At 55.0% G+C, this 11484-nt stretch overlaps 1 protein-coding gene across 1 annotated transcript in view; it reads left to right on the top strand.

Moving 5' to 3' along the window:
• Positions 1-4374: 4374 nt before the first annotated feature.
• Positions 4375-11484, top strand: part of LOC102982757 (C-Maf-inducing protein) — a 41243-nt gene continuing 34133 nt past the window's right edge. The window contains exons 1-4 of the mRNA XM_028485234.2: positions 4375-4435; positions 4793-4893; positions 4981-5043; positions 7601-7681. Of these exons, the coding sequence (XP_028341035.2) occupies positions 4375-4435; positions 4793-4893; positions 4981-5043; positions 7601-7681 (306 nt within the window). The remainder of the gene's footprint in view (positions 4436-4792; positions 4894-4980; positions 5044-7600; positions 7682-11484) is intronic.

The following is an 11484-nucleotide window of genomic DNA, read 5'->3' as shown; positions in this document are numbered from 1 at the left end:
ATCCGTTGACATGTGAGGACAAGTATTTGCCAGGCGCTGGTCTCTGTTGCACAGGCAGAGCTACCACTGAGGGATTACTGTGTGCTGGCGGAACCTTAGAGATAATCCAGAAATCACGTGGTCCGGGCTTGAGATTTGTTCAGGGTGTTAGGGGAGCACAGAGGGCAGGCACCTGACCTCCTCTCTCAGGGAGGGGACTGGGAGGGAGATGGCAGAGGGCTTCGAGGAGGAGGTAAGCGAACTGAGTCTTAACAGGTGGATGGGATGCTCCTGGGAAAGGCAGTCCAGGCAGGGAGCTCAGCACGGGCAAAGGCAAAGAGGCTCTCGCTGGTGGAGAAGCAGGCCAGGACGTGGGTGCCGGGGAAGGAGTTGGCATCTTCCCCTCCTGGTTGGCAACACCTGTGGGTCCCACTGTGCACCTCAGCCCCGGAAGGAGAGTCAGGGCTTTGGCCTTGGGAGGAGCCTGGGAAAGGAGTTGTGATCTGAGAAATCCAGCCTGCATTTATTCAGCTAATTTGGCTGGGCTGACCCCTTAATGGGACTGGGCTGAGCTTCCCTGCTCAGCGGGGACGCCTGAGAACAGGGAAGAATTTGATCTCAGGGTCTGACCCTCAGCGCCCCGTTTTACAGCCTTGCTTTCAGTGTTCTCTATTACCGATGCTGTTATTATCGTGAAGCCTTCTGTAGCCTCCTTTCATTCCAGCCATTACATTTTCTGATTTGACCTGTTGACAATTAGTCTCCTCCCAGTGGGGCTTGGGTTTTGTTTTGTTTTTTTATGCACTTATTTTTCAAACGTACTTTCACAAGTAATTTAAGTTGCTTTTATTCAACCCATCAGTCAGGCATCAGTGCCGTGGGTAACTGTTAGCTGGTAACAGCTGGCGTGTCACTGGACAAGCGTGGACCTGGAGTCCAGACTCTGGCAGCGTTCCCACGTGCTGGTGAAGAACGTGGGCTTAAAGCTGAGCGTGGTTCAAGTTCGGAGCTGAGTGCAGACCCTGGGCTCACCCCCTACCAGCTGTGACCTTGGGCGAGTAATGGAAGAGCTTTTAATTTCACTTAAAATATCTTTAAAATATTCTTTAAAGTACTTTTGTAAGGATTTCATGAGTATATTTTCACTGTTAAAAAAAAAAAAAAAAAAAAGATTTCACCGCATCCCAGCGACCCCTTCAGAGGCAGCCCTGGAGGTTTTCACGGGGTGACAAACCCACAGAGACAGACACGGTTGTGTTGGGTTTTTTTTTTTCTTTTAACATTAAAGATGCGAAGCTTGATGTGTTGTCCTGTGTTCGATTTTTCACTTAACAGCATGTCTTGGAGATTCTTGCAAGTCAAGACATGCAAGCACGTGTCTAACCCAGGGTTTCCCACCCTCGGCACTAGTGACATTTGGGCACGGATGACTGTTTGTGGTGGGGCCGTCCTGGGCATTGTAGGATGTTGAGCAGCGTCTCTGGCCTCCACCCACTAGAACGCCACCCAGCATTCCCCTGTTGTGATGATCGCACTGTCTCCATACGTGCTAATATCCCTTGGGAGGGGGGCAGAGCTGACCCTGGTTGCGAACCACTGGTCTACCCCATACTCCATTCTTTCCACTGGCTCTAGCGTATTTTTATTTAACCAGGTGGCCATTCAGATCATTTCCAGCTAACTTGACACTCTAAGCCTCAGTCTCCTCGTCTATGAAATGTGTGTGATAACTGTGCCTTTTCCTACAGGGCTGCTGGGAAAGTTAAATGGGCTAATACACCGAACATGCTTGGAAGAGGGCTAGGCTCATAGCAAGATGCCACCGAAACATAAAATCTTCTTATTAATAACACGATCTAAAATGATCCTTACTCTGTGACTGGGGCAGGCCTTGTAACAACCTCCCTGACCCTCTGTCTCTTCATCTGTACAAATGGAAATCACTACCGCTTGACCTCACGGAGTTGTCACGAGGCTCAAATGAGATAATAGCTGTGGAAGCGCGGAGCCCACGCCTGACGCCCACTGTGGGCGCTTAATCTGTTCCCACTCCTTTATTCTTTGACTCATCCCTGTGAAAGAGGTGGGCCCAGCTTGACTGAAGGGGCTGAAGCCAGGGGGATACACCCTGCACGTGATGCTTCCTCCCAGAGGTGGTCCCAGAGCTCAGCGTGGGGAGCAGAGCCGCGGGCCAGGCAGCGACCCGAGGGCTGGGGGAGGCCCTTGCCCTGCCCCGCCACCCGTGCTGTGGCCTGACCTCTCTCTGCGTTCACCAGCGTGGGCAGCAGAGAGTCCCCACCTGACAGGCCGGGCGCTGAACTTCTGAAAATGAGCGTGCAGAGCCCGAACCGTGGGCCCGGCCTACTTTGGGGTGTTTCATCGTCGTTCATTGCCCCATTTCTCCTCCTATGGAGCTGTCACCAGACGGGTTGCTCGTTTCCTGGTCGTGTGGAGGGCCCGGGCTGAGAAGTAGCACGGTGAATAATTCAGGCCCCTGGGTCACACACATGGCTTCAAATCCGGCCCCAGCACATTCTAACCACGTGACCTTGGGCAGCCGACTTCGCCTCTCTGAGGAAAGGGCAAGACGCACGCCCCGCTCCCGGCACACAGTGAGGATTAAGTGACATGACACAGCCCGGAGCCCGGCAGCACCGGCAGTGCCTGCAACAGCTACGGCTGTTGTGGGTGTTGCTGTTGGTATATTATTACCATCAGTGTAATGATTGGTCCCCGTGGCTGCGGCGGATTGTGGAGCGTGGTGGGCTCAGCCTTGCAGTCGGGTCGGAGCCCCCCAGCCCCTTCCCACGCCGTCGGGGAGAGCTGCCTGCGGTGGTGGACATGCTCTCCGTCTGCGCTGTGCATTGCAGCGGCCGCTAGATCCACGGGGCTGGTGAGCGCCTGCCATGCGGCCAGCGCGACTGCGGAACTGCGCTTTTAATTTCATTTCCTTTAGAATCGTTTCTGGGGAATTCCCCGGCGCTCCAGTGCTTGAGACTCCGCGCTCCCACCGCAGGGGGCACGGATTCAGTCCCTGGTTGGGGAACTAAGATCCCGCAAGCCGTGGAGGGGGGCCACAAAAAAGAAAGAAAGAAAGAAAGAAAGAAAGCAATCGTTTCTTCCGTGTCCGTTACAACGGGAAGAGTTACACGTGGCTAGTGGCTGCCGTGTTGGACCGCGTAGCCCTAGGCGAGTAAGACCCGGGGCCCCGTCTCCACTTGTTGGTCAGCCTGACCGTCGCTGCTGTGAAGCAGAGCCTCCGCTGTGATGACTTCATCTTCCACATAATGGGGAAGATGGGCTGGTGGTCATCGCCTACGGCCATCGAGCTACGTGTTCCTTCCCCTAACGGTCCTGAGACAGGCGGAAGCCCTCACCGAGGGGTACCCGCGCACATCCAAAGGCCCTGCTTGCGGGAGCAGAGCCAGGAGACCCTCTGAAACCAAGCAGGCAGGGTCTGGGCTACGGGGCTCAGTGATGGGGAGACCCTGTCATCACAGAGCCTTCCTGAGGAGTCGGGCGAAATTGCCGCCGTGTCCAGTACAGCCCAAGACGGTCCCCCTGTGCCGGTGTCAGTGACAAGCTGTGCTCCAGGCAGTGGGCTTATCCCAAGCCTGAGACACCAGAGCTTCTAGGGTTTTCCCTCGTCACCTCCCCCCAGCAACGCTGTGAATTGGTGACTCTAGTTTTCCACGTTTTATAGACTAGAAGACGAACGTCCAGAGAGGCCGAGCTGCTCACTCGGTCACACAGCCCGGCAGTCTCGGTGCTGGGTCCTGGGTCTCCCGTTTCCTACTGCTGTGACCAGTGTGGAACTGGACAAGTGGACTTCACATAGGCATTAACCATCCATCCCATCATGAATGTTTATGGAGAGCTGGCCCTATCTCAGGCTGGGAGAGGCACGTTACACCAGGGGTTCTCAATTGGGGCCGATTTTGTCCCCCAAGGGGAATTTGGCAATGTCTGGACATAGCGTTTTTTCCATTGTTCCAATTTTTTATTTGAATTTGAAATTTAGCAAAATCATTAAAACAGAAATTATGAAAGGGGCAGAAAAATCAAGACGCAAACACCATCTGAGCCATGGGAACCTTGCACGGGAGTGTACAGCTGGCCTAAGAAGGCTCGGTGATGGGACTTCCCTGGCGGTCCAGTGGTTAGGACTCCACACTTCCAATGCGGGGGGCACGGGTTCAATCCCTGGCCGGGGAACTTAGGATCCCACACGCCACGCAGCGCAGCCAAATTTTTAAAAATTTAAAAAAAAAAAAAAAGGCTCGGTGAGAAATGAATTCAAGGGGCATTCGACAGTCTAACCTCCCTTAACATAAAATGCAGTGCATCTGGAGACAGTTTTGATTGTCACGGTTGGGTTGGGGGTTGAGAGCAAGGATGCCACCAGACATCCTGCAGTGCACGGGACAGCTGCGCTGCAAGCAAGGGCCAGCCCCAGGTGCTAACAGGGCCAGGCTAAGAAGCCCTCTCTGCACAGATTACCTCCGCTCACCCTCAAAGTGATGCTCTCTGGTCCACCTTCCTGGTGGGGACCACAGGGTTAAGAGAGACGAAATAACTTGCTCTAATGGTCACATCATAGCAAGTGCCTGAAGCAGGACTTGCACCCAGGACTCCGCCCCCAAAGCCTGGGCTTACAACCACCGCGCGTCCTACCTCGTAGGCAGGGACTGTTGATCCATGGGGGACGCGGATGGTCATCAGCAGGTCGTGAAACCCCTAAAGTTGCATGCATCGTTACAGGTGTATATTTTTCTAGGGGGCAGCCCAGAGATTTTATCAGCTTCTCAGTGAGCGCCACGTACCCCCCCACACACACAATTTAGGAGCTCTGGCCGGCAAGTTAGAGGATGGCTCTTTTGCCCAGAGGGTGACAAGGAGCTTGTGCTTTCCACCGTGAGTTAACCATCTTACATAGACCGCCCCCCACCCCTACGATTCCTTCCAAGAGATTCCGACTGACGTTTGTTCCTTTTCTTTCAGGCAATCGCTCCTTTGCTGGAAAACAACCATCCACCACCAGATCTCTGTGAATTCTTTTGCAAGGTACGGCACTGCTGAAGCGGGGCTGTGTTTTCAAGAAGCAGCCTGTCTCTGTATGTGCATGGCAGGGGATGGTTTTGCAAAATTTGCTGCAAACCAAACTTAGACCATCCCCCCGCCCCAACCCAGGTCAGGGCCCCAGACACAGCCAGAGACAAGCCAGGCACCCCATTCTTGGCTTACAGCCCCTTCTCCGCCAGACAGGTGATAAGCGAGACCCAGGGTCAGACCAGCGGGTCAGGGAGGAGCGTCAGAGTCTTCCTTGCAATGTCTTCCTGGCTGTCTTGGGAGAAGTTTGCAGCAGACTTTCTGAGCTCCTGGCATCAGAGCTGGGCTATTATTATTAGCCAAGGCTCCTGTGAGCACCGGCCGGCCCACAGTGAGGGCACAGCCGTGGGGCTTTCCCTGGACAGGGCAGGCAGGCAGTCGGGGGATGCCAGGTGAGCTTGGAGGAGCCCCGGAGCAGGACATCCAGTCCCAGGGACCCCACGCCGGCCTTGCAGTGGGATTTACGTGGACCATCCCCAGGGCACGTCAGGGACCAGGCATCCCCCGTCTGAGAGCACCTTGGTGGCCCGGGGGCTGGACCAGCACACGATCCTGTTTGATCCTTTGCTGGGTGATTTTTTTTAATGCAATGGTCTGGTGTCCTTGGAAAGTCACAGGGCCTGGTTTTGCTGCTTTCCCAGCGCTCTCCTGCTCTTCCTCCTTCCGACCCGCCTTCACCGAGCTTATTCCTTGCACGGCCACACACCGTCCTTCGGGGGTGTGGGCTGTGTGCACCAGTGAGACAGGCGCGTGGCGTGGCAGAGCAGGCTCCCGGAGACCTGCTGGTTCTGGGGTAAAGGGGACCGTGGTGCACTTATTGCTCCTCTGTCCCCTCACCCAGGGAGCATGCTCTCTGTGTGTGTTAGCGGACGCAAGCTTTAGGGAGTGGGCCCAGCCTGCTACCTGAAACGCCCAGGTGCATCTTTTTTTTTTTTTTTTTTTTTTTGCGGTACGCGGGCCTCTCACCACTGTGGCCTCTCCCGTTGTGGAGCACAGGCTCCGGGACCGGGGCACGAACCCGTGTCCCCTGCATCGGCAGGCGGACTCTCAACCACTGTGCCACCAGGGAAGCCCCCAGGTGCATCTCTTAACGTGGGCGTGTGCCAGTGCGTGCCCTCTGGTCCACGCGGGTGAGCCCGGAGTGTACAGTTGTGTGTGAGTGTGTGCAAGAGGGTGTCTAGGCATCGGGCCCTGTGCTGTACCAAGGCCCCCCTCCCCCGTGGGGAGCACCTGGGGAAGGAGTAACCACTTGGTGGGACTGCACACAACTAAGACGGGCCTTCTCTGCCCCCAGCACCTGGCGTTGTGCCCCCAAGCAGGGGAGTCAGGTCACCCAGTGTTTGAGCTCCTGAGAGAACGGCCAGCTGCTCCCTTACCTGTCCCAGCAGGTCACCTCCTCTCAGTATTTTGTCCCATTTAATCCAGACCTGCTCCTTGTTCTCCTGTCAAGCTGGGCGGTTTCTCCCGGGTCTCACAGTGTTCAGACTTTTGTTCTAGAACAATGGACCTTTGTTCAAAGTACATCATACCTGAGGGTTCCTGGTAGCACAGTTCGAAAAGCAGTGATGTGGAGGAAACCGTCCTTTTTGGCATTTCCTGATAGAACTCCCTGGGTAGCTGCCCTGCCGTTAGGAGGGAGGGGCCCAGGCACGGGGATCGGTGAGACTCAGGGCTGTTTTCCCTCGGGGGGTGGGGTTGGAGTCGCAGCCTCAGCACTTCCTCCACCAGGCAGCCCACCCAGAGAGGAAGGCTTGAGGGAACAAAGTCGCCTCCACCGGGTCCACTTGGCCAGCTCTCTGGACACGCCCAGGCAGCCTCTCCTGCCAGACTTGGAAGCCAGGACCCCGAGATTTGGGGAAAGTTTACTTATCAAGAATTGGCTAGGATTTCTAATATCCCAAGTCCAGTGTCCTCTTCCAGGGCTGGAAACAGCACCTTCAGGCCCAGGCAGGTTTAAATGTGCTGGGGCAGCACATGGTCTGTTCCACCCGAAGGCCTTCAATTTCACTTTGAAAAACAAAACCCCACGCTGCTGAGATAAAATACATCCAAGAGCTGCGCGTGGCCTGCACCCTGCAGCCAGCTTATCAAAGCCTTCAATTGAGAAGTCACAGAATGTTCGAGATTCTGGCCTCCAAGCACTAACCCCCGGTATTCTTGCACCTGATTTCCAAGAGACTCCTCTGTTAGACCACGCACGCCGAACCTTAGTGCTATGGGGATCTTGCCCTGTCACATAGGATTGTGTGGGAACGGACTCCTGTCTGTACCCGCTGAAACAACCTCAGGCCGTCAGTCAGATCAAAACAAAAAGCAAACAGAAGATCTCGTCCCCACCCACTTTTCTCACTCCCCCAAATGAACAAAAAGGTATGCAGCAGTGTTGAGCAGGGGAGCCCAGGCACCGGAGCCGGGCTCACTGCCCCGAGCCACAGACCACGGTCAGGGCTTCCACAGGCCCCGGCTGGACCCCGCCAGGCTCGGCGCTGACCATTTCCTCCTGCCTCCCCAGCACTGCAGAGAGCGGCCCCGGTCCATGGTGGTCATCGAAGTGTTCACCCCCGTGGTCCAGAGAATCCTCAAGCATAACATGGTAAGTTCCCCCGACACCCGGACCGCAGAGCCAGGGGAGGGACACAAGCTTCCAGTCTTTCACTTTTCCAAAGATTTGGGGGTGGGGTTGGCGGCTGACGGCCAGGGACTGGGCTTGGGATTCTGTTGCACCCTGTGGGTTTTCATGCACCCTACCCCGCTTGGTTCTGTTTTTTTGCTCTTAAGACAGCAGGAGGAATCTTTCCACGGTAAGAATGACAAAAATAATGTGGCTGGGGGAGAAGAGATAGGTCTCACGTGTGCAGAGTCACAAATACTATCTGTAGAAACTCGGCCCCCGAGGAAGGGGAGTGAACTCCTCACTCGTTAAGAGGGGGCTACCCATAGGAGGGTCCATGGAAAGGGCGGAAAGAGGGCTGTACAGTGCAGAAGGCTGACGGTCGTGACCTCAGCCAGAGGTCACGGTCAACGCCCACAGTGTTAGGTCACAGTGCGGCATGTACCCTTGATGTGACGTGAGGAGCAGGGCCCTGGACCTCGGGGGTCTTCTCTCTCAAACCCACCATCTCAGTCGAATCATAACAAAAATGTCAGACTAATCCCAGCTGGGAGGGGCTTCCCTGGTGGCGCAGTGGTTGCGCGTCCGCCTGCCGATGCAGGGGAACCGGGTTCGCGCCCCGGTCTGGGAGGATCCCACATGCCGCGGAGCGGCTGGGCCCGCGAGCCATGGCCGCTGAGCCTGCGCGTCCGGAGCCTGTGCTCCGCAACGGGAGAATCCACAACAGAGGGAGGCCCGCATACCACAAAAAAAGAAAAAAAAAAAAAAAAAAAAGTGGATCCCAGCTGGGGGACATTCCACAGAACACCTGATGGCCCTCAGAACTGCCAGGTCATCGAACACAAGGAGAGTCTGAGAATCGGTCACAGCCTAGAGGCCCTAGGAGACATGATGAGTAATTGCAATGGGGTTTTCTGGATGGGATCCCGGGACAGAAAAAGGACATTGGGGGAAAATCGAGGAAATCCACATAAAGTGCGGACTTAAATTAGTTAATTTGAAAAACATAGGCGCAGGGCTTTCCTGGTGGCGCAGTGGTTTAGAGTCCGCCTGCCGATGCGGGGGACGCGGGTTCGTGCCCGGGTCCGGGAAGATCCCACATGCCGCGGCGCAGTGGTTGAGAGCCCGCCTGCCGATGCGGGGGACGCGGGTTCGTGCCCCGGTCCGGGAGGGTCCCGCATGCCGCGGAGCGGCTGGGTCCGTGGGCCGTGGCCGCTGCGCGTCCGGAGCCTGTGCTCCGCAGCGGGAAGGGCCGCAGCGGTGAGAGGCCCGCGTACTGCAAAAAAAAAAACCTTGGTGCAGAATTTCATTGCACACTCAGTGGTCTGGGCTCTTGTAATCTGCTGGCCCTTTTGCATTCTGTCCTCAGTCCAGTGAGAGCAGCAAATGTCATTGTTTTCTCTGTATTACACACGGGGAAACTGAGGCTGAGCAAAGTCCTCTAACTGGCCCCAGGGCCACAGCTGGGAATAAGAACAACTAGCGCCTACTCTCAGGTATTTACGGAGCACCTTTCAGAGCCGGATGCAGCGTGACACTCCAGTGTATTATGTCATGTGACCCTCTTGACGGCCCGTGACCTCCTTCTGCAGATGAGGAAGCGGAGACCCAGAAAGTGCCATGGGTTACTCCCAGAACCTGTGGGCAGCTGTGATTTCTGTAGGTTACTCAGGGACCTGTGGGCAGGTGTGGTCTCTCATGAGTGGTGCTAGGGAGCAGGCAGTCTGAAGCAAGGGCTGGTGTTCCAACAGGCTCTGCTGAGCCAGCCACCAACCTGGACTGACGTCGCCTGGGTGGCGTGGAGGCATCTGTGTCATTGCATCACACGTTGGGCCACTGAATCGGTTGTGGGGTGACCGTGACTACTGCCCCCCTAACCTGTCGAGAGGCAGCATGTGAAAACAGCTCTGAAAAGGGGAGACCTGCCCACAATTTGGTTTGTGAGGTAGCTTTCCTGTCTCGACACCAGACCCCCAAAGAATAGTACATAACCTACCCCCTTCCCCAGTCAGGAATGGAAAGTATGACACATGCGCCACACTCCCCCATCCCACACCCCTGGCAGACATCATTAGCCGATTACGGCACTCCTCCTGCAGAGCCCAGAGGTAGCTTCAGAGTCTTTCTCCACACAACATTCCAAGCAGCCACTACAGGTTGTACCATGTTGGTACCCTACAGATTCTCTTTACCATTCTCCCTGAGTGATCACACACCATAATTAAATTGTTGCTAATTTCTGAGATCCTCCTTAATTTGAGATAAATGTATTTCTTGTTTCCTGAACACAGCTGAAGGGAATACTCCATCCAATTCTTTCTTCAGGACTAACAAAGAAACTCCCCTGGGGGATGGGGGCTGTGCTGCCTTAATTTAGGCTTTAATCATTGCAAGGGCGCTCTCTGGCCTCCGGCCAGCTGGGAGGAAAAGGTCCCTGATTGTACACTTTTTTTTCCCCGTTTATTTATTTATTTTTGGCTGCGTTGGGTCTTCGTTGCTGCGCGCGGGCTTTCTCTAGTTGTGGTGAGCGGGGGCTGCTCTTCGTTGCGGTGTGTGGGCTTCTCATTGCGGTGGCTTCTCTTGTTGCGGAGCGCGAGCTCTAGGCGTGCGGGCTTCAGTAGTTGTGGTGTGCGGCCTCAGTAGTTGTGGCTCATGGGCTTAGTTGCTCCGTGGCGTGTGGGATCTTCCCAGATCAGGGTTGGAACCCGTGTCCCCTGCATTGGCAGGCGGATTCTTAACCACCACGCCACCAGGGAAGTCCCCTGATTGTTAACTTTAAAGTCACTGTGGATGTGGTGTGAGGTGAGGGCCATGCCCTTTCAGAGTCCAGAGCAAAGGTTCTGGAGTTTCTTTTGCAAAGGACCTTCTCTCATCACAACATGTGAGTGACAGAGCCCATCCCCAGGGCATCCCTGGCCAGGGTCCATGCCTCCTCAGGTGCATAAGCATTTTTGCACATTCCATGGTAGTCAATAGGCTGTTTAATAAGGATTCTTTTAGGACATCTGACTTCAAAGGGGAAAATGTCAAATTTCTGGCAACCTCCCAAGGCTTAACCATGTAGCATTTCCCTTATACCTGGTTAGTTTTATGGGCCTGGAGCGTTGACTGTGTAATTTTCTGGATAAAAATCGGAACAGCTACAAGGCAGATCCAGAATTTATAGCATCTTTTGTGGCCTGGCAGAGACCGGGGACCCTCGGGCACGAATCCTTACTTCCCTTTTAAAGAACTCCCCCGTGTGATCCCGGGGTCTGGGGATGCTGTAATGCTTCACGACCCCACTTGCTCTTAAAGTCCACTAACTACACACTGAACTGTGTCAAAGACAACTGTAGACAGGACAGGGTGGGGGAATTAGGCCCTCCTGCAGAAGAGACAAATATGATTGTGGCTCACACCAGGCGCGGGAAGCACGGCGGGCCTTCCGTGTCACCCACTTCACACTCCCTAAAGCTGAGTGATCGGCCGGGACGGCGTTTCGCAGCTGGCGTGGGGTGTCTGGTCACTGCCTGCCGCCAGCCGCAGACCTGTCAGCACAGCCTGAGCCCTGACTTCTCTTCACCCCACGTGCAGTGTTTCTCAAGGACACGCTTGAATGTTTGGGAAATGGGGAAGGTCACACGCCCCCGTGGTATTCTGGGATTTCAGAGCTTCCCCTACTCTCAGAGTGCATCTTTTTTTTTTTTTTTTTTTAATTTTTTTATTTTATTTTATTTTTTTTGTGTGTGGTACGCGGGCCTCTCACCGTTGCGGCCTCTCCCGTCGCGGAGCACAGGCTCCGG

This window comes from Physeter macrocephalus, unplaced genomic scaffold (assembly GCF_002837175.3).
Source record: "Physeter macrocephalus isolate SW-GA unplaced genomic scaffold, ASM283717v5 random_332, whole genome shotgun sequence".
NCBI lineage: Eukaryota > Metazoa > Chordata > Mammalia > Artiodactyla > Physeteridae > Physeter > Physeter macrocephalus.
This window is presented reverse-complemented; position numbering and strand designations above follow the sequence as displayed.